At 37.8% G+C, this 16263-nt stretch overlaps 1 protein-coding gene across 2 annotated transcripts in view; it reads right to left on the bottom strand.

Moving 5' to 3' along the window:
- LOC109791815 (glycinol 4-dimethylallyltransferase) overlaps window positions 1-12425 on the bottom strand; it is a 78027-nt gene extending 65602 nt beyond the window's left edge. Inside the window, exons 1-2 of one of the 2 annotated variants that reach the window (XM_083059464.1) lie at window positions 12009-12425; window positions 11780-11818 (exon numbers count right to left, since the gene is read on the bottom strand). In XM_083059464.1, coding sequence (XP_082915590.1) covers window positions 11780-11818; window positions 12009-12029 — 60 coding nt within the window. In that variant the 5' untranslated portion in view covers window positions 12030-12425. The remainder of the gene's footprint in view (window positions 1-11779; window positions 11819-12008) is intronic. The other variant, XM_083059463.1, reaches the window with a different exon arrangement.
- Window positions 12426-16263: the final 3838 nt, after the last annotated feature.

Here is a 16263-nt window from a genome sequence, read left to right as displayed (position 1 = left end):
TTTAGAAAGTGGCTGGTCATCTCTCTGTCCTCACACGCGCGCAGAAAATCAAGAAAATGGAAGCAATGGAGGAGCAAAATAAGAAGCTCACAACCGAGCTTTCACAGCTTAAAGAGCAGATGGCGCAAATGATGGAACTCATGCGTCAACATAACTTCCATGGATCAAGCCACAGTGACCATGGGTCCCATCATGAGGAAGAGGAGGTGCATGAAGAAGAGCCTCCGCACGCCATACCTATTGGGGCTGGAATTATGATTAAAGAGCCCGAAGTTTCAAAGGAACAATTCCACGCCCTAGAGGATCGGCTAAGGGCTATAGAGGGGCATGATTTCGATATTAAAGATGCCGCCGACATGTGCTTAGTGAGGGATATTCAATTCCCTCCCAAATTTAAAGTGCCAGATTTCCCAAAATATGTGGGATCGACTTGCCCTAAGAGTCATCTCACCATGTACTGTCGCAAAATGGCTGCATATGCCACAAATGAAAAGCTCTTGATCCATTGCTTCCAAGAGAGCTTAGCCGATACTGCGCTCAATTGGTATATGCAGCTAGATGGAAATCTAGTACATACATGGAGGCAGTTGGCCGACGCCTTTCTCAAGCGCTATAAATACAACATCGACCTAACACCCAATAGGTCAGATCTTCAAGCCTTGAGTAAGAAAAGTGATGAATCTTTCAAGGCGTACGCCCAACGATGGAGGGAGTTGGCGGCACAAATAGAGCCCCCGCTGTCGGATAAGGAGACGGTGTCCTTATTCATCAACTCGTTGACTGGTCCCTATTACGATAAAATGATAGGGAACACAACGACATTCTTCTCGGACATCATCACCATTGGGGAGAGAGTGGAACAAGGACTTAAAAGTGGGAAGCTGGCTAAGCCTTCCCAATCATATGAAGCTAAGAAGGCCTTCGGGAAGAAGAAAGAGGGAGGAGTCAATGCTATAACCATACCCTCGGCTACTTTCACTTCGAAGTCGGGAAGATCGCAATTCACCCCTGTGAAGAAGTTTGATAAACTTCCGACCACTTATAGCGATCTCCTGCCGAAGCTAGTAGAAGCCAAACTTATAGCTTATGTTCCACCAAGGAAGATCGACCCACCTTACCCCGATTGGTACAAGCCACAAGACAAATGTTTATACCATTCGGGGGCACCAGGGCATTCAACAGAGAACTGCCTAGCTCTCAAATACAAGGTCCAAAACCTTATTGATGCCGGGTGGGTCACCTTCGATTCGACAGCGCCCGACGTGAGCAAGAATCCTCTACCAAAGCAGGAGTAGAGAGAAGAACAAGCCACGATAGGGCCCCTTCATATTTCTCTTTTAGGGACTCATGATCAGTACCCGAGATCATGAGAACCTTTTCATGTAAATAAGGGTTTTTGTACAGTTTTAATACATATCAATAAAGAGGCATTTTTCACACATTACTCTCTTTTTTGTTCTTTTCTCTCTTTCCTCATTAACATTAATAATTCTAAACCTAAACAGAACCAATAAAATAATTATGTCTGTAATTGTTCGCTCTGACCGGGATCCGAAGGTGAATGGGTTGAGTTGGACAGTGATGAGGAGACCATCTCTCCGGATCTGCAAAGACTGCTAGATCAAGAAGCTCGTCTATTCCGACCGTGTCAAGAGAAATTAGAGACTGTGAATTTGGGGCATGGCCGAGAGATAAAAGAGGTCAACATTAGGACCCATACCAGTGATGAAATAAGGATACATGTTTCCGCTATGATTATAATAAAATCATTCTTCATTGCTTCTTTTCTTGCTTATAATAAAATTCTAAACCACATTATTTTTAACCCTGTTTGAATAAACATGAATGAGGTTAAAATCATCTTAATAATAATAAACCCGCATCATTTTTTATGTGGAAGTGTGTGTGACAACTTGGAGCACCTTCCCTTGGCCTCGACAAGTGCCATCATGGATAAAAATAAATCCTTTAAAATAAAAGAAGCTCGGCAGAAAACCCAAAAAGGGGGATGCGCAAAAATAAGAGCAAAGAACCCGCTAGGAATCCCACGAAAGGGTGACCTAGGCAAAAATTAGGGTTGCAAAATAAACAAAAAAACAAAAGAAATCCATGATGGTACCACGAGCCGAATTCAAGAAAGGTTCAAGGGAAGCTATCCAAGTTGTCGAATCACAACACGACTTTTTAACTTCATAAGTGTTTAATCAAACAAGCCTAAACACATAAGCCTACCTTGGCCATCCATTCTTACAAAAACCATTTTTGAAAAATAAATCCCCTCTAAAACACAAACTTCAGAACAAAAATATCTTTCTTTTCTTTTCTCTCTTGTCCCAAAAGATTTTAGGATAATCTAGTGGAAGCATGGAGAAATAAATCATCACTGAAAATGGATCTAATCTGAATAATAAAATGGTGGAAGAACTGTGCCAAGAATTCAAGATCCAACACCGCAACTCTTCCCCATATCGGCCAAAGATGAATGGGGCAGTCGAGGCAACCAATAAGAACATCAAGAAAATAGGGCAAATGATGGTTGCCTCATTTAAAGACTGGCACGAGATGTTACCCTTCGCTCTTCATGGTTATAGGACTTCAGTACGCACATCTACAGGAGCTACTCCATTCTCCCTCGTCTATGGGATGGAGGCAGTTCTACCCGTCGAAGTCGAGATACCTTCTCTAAGGGTAATCATGGAAACAAAACTTTCCGAGGTAGAATGGGTTCAAAGCCGATACGACCAGTTGAACCTTATCAAAAAGAAACGGCTGAACGCCATATGCCATGGTCAAGCCTATCAGAGGAAGATCAAAAAGGCTTTTGACAAGAAAGTCCACCCTCGAGTCTACCATGAGGGAGAGTTGGTAATGAAGAAATTGCTACCAACTCAAAAGGACAAAATCGGAAAGTGTGCCCCAAATCACGGAGGACCATACGTGGTAAAACGAGCCTTCTCAGGAGGAGCATTGATCCTCACAGACATGGATGGAAAAGAACTTCGATACCCAGTCAACGCTGACGTGGTAAAGAAGTACTATGCTTGATGACGTTGCTTGCATAGGCCCGCTAGGATGAAAACCCAAAAAGGGCATCCTAGGCAAAAGTTAGGGCAAAATAAAAAGCCCGCCAGTACAAGGGTACTAGGCAAAACAAAGGCGAATTTATCCCCGCTAGGATATGTCCTAGGCAAAAATTAGGGGCAAAAGAATAAGATACAAAAACAAAGCAAGCAACGATCACTTGAATCGAAAACCGAAAGGCGGCTCAAGTGATTATCTTCTAGAAGCAAGCGTCTTGCAGCATCTACACTCCTGGCTCAGGCATCTCACCCGAAGCAACTAGGGGAATGTAAAGAGCAACAATTACAGATCTAATTGTTAAACCCAATGTATATAGCCTACCCTGGCCAGCCATTCTTCAGAAATTCCTTCTGTATATCTTTCTGTAAAAAACACTTGCGAATATCAATAAAATATCTATTCATTTTCTCTTCTCTCTTGACCATGTGATTATGCCTCTAAAATTGGTATTTCATAAAAATTGTACGAAATTCCTTTAATAATCGGTCAATAAAGAAAATTGGAGGGGTTCCTATAAAATCCGTAATCTCCTGCATAAAAGGCTCACAAAAATATTCCCTCTCGTCGATGACAGAAATTCCTCCAAGAAGAAGAGGATAGGGAGAGCCATTCATTTTCTAAAAAAAAAAAACATCAACAAAATTAACTTGCATTTTTGTGCATCACACACACATTAGTTGCACATTCAAAGACCTTATCATGAGGCAATTGCATAAAATAGAAAAAATAGAAAATTGCTTGTGTATGACAGCAGTCAACAAAGGCCAAAAAAAAAACGACAAAAAGGCAAAAATACAGAAAAAGCCAAAAAATCGACAAAAAAGGCAAAATACAGAAAAAGCCAAAAATCAACAAAAAAGGCAAAAATACAGAAAAAGTCAAAATTCGACAAAAAAGACAAAGATTCCGCATCATACAGAATAATTGAGCCTGGAGAGGCTTGCCGAAATAATACTCTCTCAGAAATAACTGAGCCTGGAGAGGCTTGCCGAAATAATACTCCTTCTTCATACAGAATAACTGAGCCTGGAGAGGCTTGCCGAAATAATACTCCTTCAGAATAACTGAGCCTGGAGAGGCTTGCCGAAATAATACTCCTTCAGAATAATTGAGCCTGGAGAGGCTCGCCGAAATAATACTCTCTCAGAATAATTGAGCCTGGAGAGGCTTGCAGAAACAATACTCCCTCTTAGAATAATTGAGCCTGGAGAGGCTCGCCGAAATAATACTCTCTCAGAATAACTGAGCCTGGAGAGGCTCGCAGAAATAATACTCCCCAGAGAAACCTCAGCTTAAGCTCATGGAACAAATCCCCAGCGAGAGCTATCAAAGCAAGATCGTCAAAATCCCCAATGGAAGCGCGATCATCCAAGCAAAATATTCAGTCAAAGGACTTGAAACTTCCTCAGTGGAAGATAGCTCTCTGACTCAAGCGCTGAGTGAGGCTAAGCCTGCAGAGGCTTCCTAAATAATACTCTGGGATACATAAGATCCCCAAATCCCCAGTCGCCTACTCAAGAGGCACCCCTACAAAAGGAGAAAAAATAAAAAAAATATATCAATAAATATTCCCCAAGCGGAATTCGGCATCCAGCCAAACACCGAACATCAAGATGATTTGCCTAACAGAAGAGGTCAATCAAGAATCAAATGACAAGATCCCCCAGTGGATAAAAGCCTACACAGAGGCTACAAAATCAGAAAATCAAAGAGAGACACCCGAATAAGGATAACCGGGATACTCCACCAACGTCAAAGGACGTCAGCCAAACATAAGGCATCGCTCAATTCAAGAAGAGCATCTGTGTCTACACCCCAAGGAGTCAAAAATTCCCCATGGGTACCAACTATGCAAATGCAAGTTGGGGCACAAGAACCTATGAATGACTGCACATCCCCTAGACGGATCCCTGCGTTATCCAGCCCTCAGTGGCACAAAATCAGAAAAAACCATCGAAGCAGCATAGTGGACTGTGGAGACAAAAAATCATCTCAGATCCCTGGAGAGGGTAAACTCGCATTGCCGAAGTGATCAGAAGACACGGACGCAGACCCTGGAGAGGGCAAACTCAGTTGCCTAGGTCGTCAGAGACAACCGAAGCAAAGTCTGGAGAGACGATACTCAAAGTCTGGAGAGACGGTACTCAAAGTCTGGAGAGACGGTACTCAGAGTCTGGAGAGACGGTACTCAGAGTCTGGAGAGACGGTACTCAGAGTCTGGAGAGACGGTACTCAAGGTCTGGAGAGACGGTACTCAAAGTCTGGAGAGACGGTACTCAGAGTCTGGAGAGACGATACTCAAAGTCTGGAGAGACGGTACTCAAAGTCTGGAGAGACGGTACTCAAAGTCTGGAGAGACGGTACTCAGAGTCTGGAGAGACGATACTCAAAGTCTGGAGAGACGGTACTCAAAGTCTGGAGAGACGGTACTCAGAGTCTGGAGAGACGGTACTCAGAGTCTGGAGAGACGGTACTCAGAGTCTGGAGAGACGGTACTCAGAGTCTGGAGAGACGGTACTCAAGGTCTGGAGAGACGGTACTCAAAGTCTGGAGAGACGGTACTCAAGGTCTGGAGAGACAGTACTCAACCATCAGCGTCGTCAGAGGCACGTTGGTGTTCAACTTCCGGCTCGGGCGTCGAGTGAAGTTGACCCTAGAGAGGGTAAACTTAGCTACCGAGGTTGTCAGAAGCGCCGAGGTATGCAACAACCTGGAGAGGCTACTCAACAATTTTCCACCGGAAGACGCTACAAGTCAGAATGTTGGCACATCACCCGGGCAATTGGGTCAACTCCTTTACTTGTCAGCCGGTACACCAAAAGGCCGTCCGACTAAGTAAAGGGGGGGCAGCTGTAGACCCCTAAAATTGTCCGGATCGGAAATAAGACTCGAAGACTCTCGAAGATCAAAGGAAAGTCAGCCAAAGGGACTCTTAGAAGACCGTGGGATGACAATCTGTAGGTTTAGAGGTCTTAGAGTAGCAAAAAATAAGAAAGTGGAGGGAATGAAGCCCAATACGGCCTCCCAAAAGTTCAGTACGGCCGTATTGAACATTTTAAACTACAATACGGCCGCACTGAACTCAATACGGCCGTATTGAAGTTTCTGAACTTCAATACGGCTGCACTGAACTCAATACGACTGCACTGAACTTCAATACGGCTGCACTGAACTCAATACGGCCGTATTGAGGTTTTTTGAACTTCAATACGGCCGTACTGAATTCAATACGGCCGTATTGTAGTTCAAAACTTCAATACGGACCGTATTGACCCCCAGAGGCCGTATTGCGCCTCATCCCTATAAATATGACGTCAATTGGACGTCATTCTACACTTTCACACTGAGTTTTAACCCTCTTCTTGAGTATTCTGGGTTTTTTTGAGCAGTGCTCTGCCTAGAAATCACTCGGAGAGTTGATCCGACAAAATTCTCGAGTTCTGAGCTTTTTGCTTGAGTCTCGAACTGAGTCGAAGGGAAATCCTCCGGATTTCCATAGTTAAAATTTTCTAGGAGGGAGCGAGCGGGCTTGTAGAGCGAGGGAACGCCAAAAAGCTTCCCAGTTTTACTTGAATATAAAAGCACGCTTCAAAGGTTTCTTCTTAAGACCTTCCTTTTACTGCTTTCTGTGTGTATATTTAACTGTCATCATGTAGATAGTTAAGTTATAATTGTTTAGAATAAATAGGGGTAATTTAGTAATTTCGCACTATTATTTTTAGAAATAATCTGTCATAGGGAACCCGAAAGGGGCGCTGTGGGGTGCTAACACCTTTCCCACGCGTAACCGACTCCCTTACCCGACTCTGGTTGTCATGGCCGAAGTCGATTTTTGAATCGATTGTCTTAAACTTCTTTTTCCAATGTTTTGAGTAAAACATTGGTGGCGACTCCATGAACCCTTCCTTTTTATGAAAACCGCTAATCCATGGAGGGTCCCGCTTGGGATTAACATGGATTGGTGAGCCTTTTAATAAAATTGCTCGTTTGACAAGGTCTCAGTTTGAGAATAAGTCATTCTAGCAATCCATATTTTTAAACAAATAAAAGAGTCCAACCATCCTTCGCGAATGCCGAAAGCCCGTTTCGGGCCGGTGGCGACAATGAGATAAAAAAGGTGGATGGAGTTTTTGAAGGACTATGATTTTTAATTGATGTATCATCCTTGGAAGGCCAAAGAGGTGGCAGATTCTTATAATAGAAAGTTGATCCATATGTCTACATTAATGGTTAAAGAGTTGGAATTGGTGGAGAATTTTAGTGATTTGAATCTAGGTGTGGAATTGGCTCAAGACCACATTAGTTGTGGGAGGATTGCCATAGCTAAAGAGTTCTCGAAGCAAGTTTGGATGAAGCAATTGCAAGATCCAAAGTTGTTAAGGATCTTGGATTTGTTGGGCATAGAGAAAGTTGTTGGTTTTGAGTAAGGTAGTGATGGGATCTTGAGGTTTAAGGGTAGAGTTTACCTAGCTCAATGTTCTCAATTGAGGAAAGTGGTTTTGGAAGAAGGACGTCATAAGAGTCGGCTTAACATAGATCCTAGTATGACTAAGATGTATTAGAACATAAAGAGAAATTTTTGGTGGCCTAGTATGAAGAAAAAAGGTGGCAAAGTATATGACGGTCTATTTGACTTTTCAGAAGGCAAAGGTAGAGCATCAAAAATCAGGTGGCTTGCTCGAAATGATGGAGATTCTATAATGGAAATGGGATAACATCATTATGGATTTCATTGTTGGGTTACATAGGTGTGCTAGGAATAGTGATGTTATTTGGATGATTGTTGATAGGTTGACAAAATGTGATCATTTTCTTTTTATCGATAAGAATTGGTCCTTGGAGAAACCAACACAATTGTATATCGGGGAGATTGTATGGTTGCATGGAGTGTCTTCCAGTATTATCTTTAATAGGGATTTGAGGTTCACTTCTAGGTTCTAATAGAGTTTCATCAATCTATAGGAACAAGGTTGAGGTTAAGTTTCACCTATCACCTAAGACAGGTGGACAATTGGAAAGGAATATTTAGTATTATAGGACTTAGTCAAAGCTTATATACTAGATCATTTAGGTAGTTGGGAGGAAGTTATACCATTGGTGAAGTTTACTAAAATGGTAGCTTTTATGAAAATATTGGAATGAAACCTTTTGAGGCTTTGTATGTCAGGAGGTGTTGACGTCTATTATGTTGGTATCAAGAGGGTGAGTCAGTCAGGTCCTACAGGCTACTAAAAAGGTAAAGATGATTTAGGAGAAGATAAAGACTATCCATAGTATGCATAAATCCTATGCTAACATGAGGAGGAAGCCTCTGGAGTTTGATGAGGGAGAACATGTGTTTCAAAAGGTAACACCCACTATTGGAGTGGGAAGGGTGATAAGGTCCAAGAAGTTGATGTCAAGATTCATTAACCCTTAATAGATCCTTAATCGTGTAGGTCTGGTGGCTTATTAATAGGCCTTGCCACCCTTTTTGTCCAACTTATATAATGTGTTTCATGCCTCCTAGTTAAGGAAATATGTCCTTGACTTTAGTCATGTGGTGCAGATGGATGAGGTGCAAGTTAGAAAGAATCTGACTTATAACAAGAGGTCACTACTATTATTGATCATGAACTAAAGGAACTGAGGGGTAAGTCCATTAGCTTAGTGATAGTTCTTTGGGATATAGCTATTGGTGAGGTGACCTAGGAGGTTAAGGAGTAGTTCAAAGATTGATATCCATTCCTATTCTCAAGTAAGTCTATTTTTGGGTAGGAGTATATAAGGTTGCTATTAAGGATTGAGTTTCATAAGTTCAATTCTTTGGAATCTAAAGAGATAAATTATAGAGAAATGCTATGGGTTATGAGTTCTCTTCTTCTCTAAACCTTTTCTTAAGAATGTGATTCTTTTCCCAAAATCATTGATTTGGTTGTGTTTTGTTGATTCAAGTCTATAGAATCGTGAATCATAGCAATGGTGTCGTGTGAAGTTTCCTAAAGATCGAAAACCATCTTCTTTTTCCTTCTTCCTCTTCTTCTTCGATTTGGAGACTTTTTAGGTAAGGGAAGTTAAAACTAAATATTTGTTGGCTAATGTTCTGTGTTGTTAGATTGCACCTAAATTTGTGGTTATGTTGATGAATTTGGCATGGAATTTATGTTTTAGTGAGTTTAGAGTTGTTGAAGCATGTATGAGGTGGACTTAGAGGATCTTAATCAATTGTGATAGCATGCAGTTATTTGGGTTGGATTTGAGTTATACATGATGTATATATGTGGAATGTTGCAATGCATGCTTGGTTTTATTGGTTTTCAGGTGAAAGGAAACCAATTTTTGAGTCTACAATTGCATAACTCAACATTATGCCTAACGAATATCCTATTTTGTGAATTTGGTGTGGTGCTCTAGGAGGCTAGTTGTTGAAAACCCTTATTGAGTAGGTGATAACTCTTGGAGTGGATTATCAAGTCTCCTTTAATTCCTTAGTCAATGTGAGAGTAAGGTATGAAGTCAAGTCCTATTACCCTTAATTGATTATTGGAGAAGTGCATAGTATCCCAGGTTAATCCCATAGGTTACTTGGTTAATGCATGCTAAGGTCGTGGTAGGTCCACACCCAAACTATACTATACTTGACAATGGTACTAGACTTTCCTAGTTTAAGTGGCAACATACGAGAAATCATAAGATAGGGATTGGTATCCCAATTTAGTTATAGATCTAGCAAACGTGTAAGGGGTGAAAATGATTGGGTTAGTTTGGTAGGGTCAAGTCACATAAATTGCTCAAGTGTTATAGTAGATTTTTGTAAGTGAATGTGTGATGATGCATTAGTCGAAGTGAATGCATATGATGTGATGTGGTCTGATGTTGTTCATATGCTTGGTGTTTATATGGTTGAATGGCATGGTTATGGTGCAAGCTGGATCTTCTTGAATTGTTTGTTTTCAAACATGTTAAGGTGCTTTGAGTGATGTTGTTTTGTGAACCATGAGGTGTATTATTGTTGGTTTGCATGTGGAGTTGGTGATTAGTATTGTTATTTTAGCTTCTATACTTGTTATTTGATTGATTATTTTGGAATCTAGCTCACCCTTGCCTGTTTTCATGTGATTGGATTGTGATGATCATACTTGGTATGAGAGTAGAGCAGGGATAGGTATACGGAGATGTGTAGTTGGAGGTCATTTGCTAGATGGTTATGCAATTGGTTGTTTTGGTTGCTACTCTCGTGTAGCTATTTTATAGATATTGTTTGACCATCAACTTAAGATTTTATATTTTGTAGTACATATGTTGTTATATACTTATATGATTTTTTTTTCTTCATTACCAAGGAATATTCTCCATCGAATACAAGGACAACCTCCCTCATGGGTTTGACATAGACACTAAATAGGTGAACATTTCCTCCCAACTTGAGTCAGAATTTGAACCCTAACCACTTGATTAAGCGACATGAGTCCCTCGCCACTTGTGCTAACTCAAGTTGGTAGTTGTATGGTTGTTTCAATTTACATGTGTGTGTGTATGTATCTATATATGTGTGTGTGAGTGTGTGTATACACACACATGCTATAATGTACATATCCAAGTATTGCAAGGATATATTTCTAGGTATTTTTTTTGTGGTTATATTGTTGAGTTGGTGATCTCACCAAGTTAGTAATTGAGTCGTTACACTCACTAATTAAAAAAATTCATAAAAATATTCTCATTCAAAAATTTGTATTAATTTATATTTAAAAGATTATTCATCTTTTAATGTAATATTATTTTATTAATATTATTATATTGTATTAAATTATCAACAACATTAGATAATAATTATATATAGTAATAATAAATTTATGTGAATATTTTTTTAAAAAATATTTATATGCTATTTTAGTTCCAAAAATAATGTGTATATATATATTATTAATTTTAATGTATGTATTAAAGAAAATCATTATTTTAATGATTTAGTTTTGTTGTCTGAATTTAGGTCGAGGGATTTGAATTCAGCATCACCCAATTTAATAAACTTTATTTCTGGACCCCACATTATTTACCAAAAAAAGAAAAAAACAATTTTTTTAAACAAAATAATTTCAACACCTATGACGAGAATGGTAAGAAAGCAGTTTCATTATTGAAGCTCAATTCCCCGGGGCAAAGGGATTTACCAAGCGATTACCCAGGTACATGAAATTTTAATTTATATATAAAAAAAGTCACTTATTCATACACAACATTTTGTAACTATATAAATTAGTGGATAAAAGACACTCGTATACTTTTCTTTAATACATATATGTTAATATAGGAGGTAGTGGACGGTTTTTTTTTTTTTTTTTTTTGTTGAAGATTCAAAGAAAAATCTTATGTATCAAAAGACTTTTATGATTTTTGTTACATATGATGGTGAGTTTTTTAAAGCTTTAAAATTATATAAAATAAAATAAAATTAATACCGACTACATAAACTACATTTAGACGGTATTAAAGAGTGAAGTGTTTTCTTCACCAATTGTTATGACAAAGGAAATATATTTGTCCAGTAAATTGCAAAAAAAAAAAATATAATTAAGAGAGAAAATAGAAAACATAATTAATATATAATAAATAATATGGAGAGAGAGAAATAGCCTAAAATAATATTATATGAATTGTTTTACAAATAATATCATTCTAATAAGTTAAAGAATTGGTAAGTTTATACGATACATACTTGCATAGTAAATATTCTTGGTGTGCCTGAGATTTCCACCTACAATATATTCCAATAATTCTTCATATTAGTCAGGAAACACTTAATTTAATTGGAATGAAAATTTAACCAAATTAATACCCAAAAAGTTTTACACAAAAAAAAAAAAGGAAGATGAAATCAAAGAAGAAAGAAATGGGTTATGTGAAAGCATATATGTATATTGTTTTTGATGAGAAAGTGTAGTTACCAGTTGTGAGTGAAGGAGCATTAGGAAAGGATCTAACAAACGCTGAGTCCATGGAAACTGAACCCACCAACAAACACAAAGCACTTCCTTTAGAAAAATAAACACACACACCTGCACAGAAGAAAACGAGAAGAGGAGGGATTTTATAGACTATATTAGACTTAAAATGATTTAATATGATTGACCAAAAATATGATACACTCAATCATATGTCTTCCTTTTGGGGGAAAATAATTAATTGCGCAATATAATAATAGACACTCCATCACACATGGGTGACCTTTGGTAGGGAAATAATAAAAAACAAGTAGCAAGGGATAGAGGAAACTGCATCGTACATATCATCAACGAAATTCTACTGAAAATTAATATTGTTTAGAAACGTGTTTCTTTCGTTAAGTATATAAATATTATAAAGTCAAACAAAAATACACGTGTATCATACGAGACCATTTTTCTGTAAAATTTTTTAGCCTTTTAAAATCCAAACAGGGATACCCTCTACCACATATATGACATTGAGTATAAATAAGAAATTCTTAAATTTAATATGAATTCATTTATAAGTAATAAGCTGAACAATATCAAATTTGGTAGAGGATACCGTATAACTAACTCTAATTAAACTTCAAAATAAAAACATAACTAAATAGTCTAACATTATGTTGAAAGGAACGACTCAACAACAAAATAACAAATCCTATCAAAGCACTCTCATACAAGGATTAAGCCTCGTCACTAGTTGTTCCGATTGTAAGTCCGTTGTCATCATTAGGGCAACTATATATGCGAGGTATTGTTTGCTTTAATTCTTGTTGGGCCGTCACAGTTTTGTCCTTAAAAAGGTGCTTCAGTGGGTTAAGGAAGAAGGATGTTTATAAACTACCCTTAGTCTTGACTCCTAACTGATTTGGGACTTTTTAGGTATATCGGAACAAGCCCCTCAGTCGATGCTAAGGGGCAAGAGTGACCTAGGCCATTCTTCTAGCACCATAGGTGCTTAGGGATGGCAATGGGGGCGGGTAATAGTAAACCCGCCCCCGCCTCGCTGAATGAAAATTGGCCCCATACCCACCCCATATCCGCGCGGGTATCCATTAAGCGGGTATCCATGAATCTCTTAAATACCCACGGATATCCATGGATATTTATAAATTTTTTAAGAAATTTTTTCTTAAAAAAATTATATTATAAATAATTTTAAGTTTATATTTAATGTCAACAAAATGTTTCTCTTCTTGGTTTCACAAAGAAAAGACTCCGAGAAGGTCACAAAGACTTCACAATATCAGTTTTTCTCTCTTTTGTTTTCAATTCATCTCACTTCTTAAAATTTCAAAGTGTGAAAGCTATTTATAAAGTTTTCAGATCCAGATAATCGATTATTTTAAAGGATAATCGATTATTTTGCTCTTCATGATTTCTGGAAACCACTTAAGAATAGAATAATCGATTATTTTGCAGGATTATCGATTATTCTAGAGAGTATTTCCTAGAATAATCGATTATTTCACAGATAATCGATTATTACAACAAGGCTCTTTTCACCTGTTGTTGGAATAATCAATTACACTTAATGATAATTGATTATTTTGAGTTAGCTTTCAAAAACTCAATTTTATACTTCAAAAATCTTTCCAAGTATTTTAAATCATCATCACACTCACTCTCAGTCAATTTAGATTAAGATTAACTCATGCACAAAGCATACACATTCAAAATAAACTAATCAAAGCAATACAACACATAAGAACTCATGAGCTACTCCTATTACACATCATGATATTCAAATCTTTCTTTCTTAACTGGTTTGTGTCCTTGGTCAGCTTCAACTCCTTTGTTATCATCAAAACTCTCAGACTCCAGGGTTAAGTTGATTCACTACCCCATGAATCTCAACAATCTCCCCCTTTTTGATGATGACAAATCAATATGTTTTGCAAACCAGCATTCCACATTGTTAGATATCAGTAGCTTATTATGCCTTGTTTAATATTTAGACCTGTAAAATAACTCAAACCTTTCTCCCCCTTTGGACAACATACAAAACATACAGGTATATATATATGTCCAGATATAGGGAATTAATTTTTGCAGATTGCACATGTATAGATATGTGCACAAGAGTTACTTTCTCAAAAATACCAACAATACCACAAGAATAAATTGAATACAAGAAATCAGTCAAGCATCTTTTTCATAGGCATTGTTCCAATATATCCAAAATTAATACCAGATTTTATATCAGAGAATTTGATACAACATCAACACATATGTATTTCAAACACAATACATCAACCACATTCTCATAAGTATAATCTCTAATGCACCAGCAAACATTAACAAATGTCCATCAATTCAATCAAAAATGCATACCAATGCTCAAATCAAAATATGGCAATATCAAAATTCAAATCAATGTAACCGTGATGAATTCATACCAAACACAATATAAAAACATCACCAAATTTAAATTGCTCCAGAAAATAAAATTGTTCAAACCAAAGTAACCAAAATAACCAAATTGTTCAGACCTTAAAACTATTACAACCCAATTGAAATTTTGAACTAGAAATTTAAAACTAAGATTTGAACTAGAACTCTTAAAAATAGAATATTAAAACTCCTAAACGCATCACTCTGAATCATCTTGCATTCCAAGTTGAGCCTTAATCCTCGCAATCTCATGATCAAGGTTATCAAACTAATCAAGAATGTCAGAATAATATGATTCATGCTTCCTTGTCATTCCCATGACAGCATCTAGCTTATTTATCATAATTTGTTCAAATGGAGAAAATTCCTTAGGCTCCAATTGTTGCTCTTGTTCTGGTTCAGGCTCCACTTGAGGTGGAAGTTCCTCATCATGAGATGGAACTCCATCTTCATCCGTTGTCGGTTCTGGTGTTGGAGGAACATCACCCTTGAAAACCCATTTATCTTCTTGTTTCAGCATCCCCATATGATGCAAAGAAGATTTTTCAATCTTGTTTGAGGCATGGAGAATTATCTTTTTCTCCCCCTGAAGATCTACTCCTGCCTTCTCAAATATTCTTGACAAGAATAAAGCATAGGGTATAGGACCATCCTCCTTTCTCCTAGCCTTCCAGATACAATCATTCACAACAGATACCCAGTCTATCTTTTCCTTTTTCTTAATTACATGCATTAACAAAATATCATTTCTAGACATCTGAGCATGATTATGAAGCCTAGGTTTAAGCATCCATGCAATTATAAAAGAAATCAACCTAGAGTTTTTCTTCATACCTCCAACCAAAAATTTGTTGTAATTTGTGGTCTCTGGGTTTCTTTGACAATCCCTAAAGGTTGTCATCTCTTCAAGTCACCAAAATTGAAAGGTTGGGGCTTCATACTTCCTGTTCCACTCAGCTCAGCCATTTCTTTCAAAGTTGGTCCATCAAGCTTTATGAGCTTTCCTTTCACCATTGATTGCATTATTCCTTCGTTGCTTGAGGCGAAGCACAAAAATAGTCTAATAAGTTGTGGGTAATATGGACCTTCCAACTCTAAGAACTTCCCAAGCTCTTGATGCTCCAAGAGAGGAGGAAAACTGAAACCCTCACTCTTGAACAACTCCAACTTCAACGTCTTTGGAGGAGTGATTTTCCTACTTGTATACCACTCAAAGTAGTAGTCTTGGATTTCTTTGTCAGAAAACCATTTGGAGATTAGTTGCTCAGCTCCTATGGGTAGAGGTCTTTTGCTCCCCCGAACTACAAGCTTATTGGTTCTCTTGGAAGATGAGGCCATTTTGTGATTAAAGACGGGTTCTTGGTTTAGAGAAGAGAAGAAGATGAAGATGAATGCTTAGGGTTAGGGTTTGTGTGTTTATCTTGAGAGAATGAATGGGTTTTGTAGAAAATAAGAGGGTTAAGTGATTTTAAAACCCTAGACACAGATTGGGTAGAAAAGAGGTGCCACTTATGAAGGAAAGTGGGAGGTTGGAAGTTGGCGCGAATAAAACGTTCAAAAACCATCTAGAAAACCAAGGGTCACGTAAATAATTGATTATCTATACAAATAATTGATTATTTGTATAAGTAAAATTAGTTTGGAAACCTTGTCTGCACTAAATAATCAATTATTTTCAGAATAATCGATTATTCCAAAGACTCATGTCTCATTTTTGCTTCTAGATAATCGATTATTTCTAGAATAATCGATTATTCCAGAGATTGACTCTTTCTAACCTTCCCAGATAATCGATTATTTTCCAAATAATTAATTATTC

This window comes from Cajanus cajan, chromosome 7 (genome assembly GCF_000230855.2).
Source record: "Cajanus cajan strain Asha chromosome 7, NIPB_CcT2T_4, whole genome shotgun sequence".
Classification (NCBI taxonomy): domain Eukaryota; kingdom Viridiplantae; phylum Streptophyta; class Magnoliopsida; order Fabales; family Fabaceae; genus Cajanus; species Cajanus cajan.
Note: the sequence above shows the minus strand (reverse complement) of the source record. Positions and strands in the feature narration are given on the sequence as shown.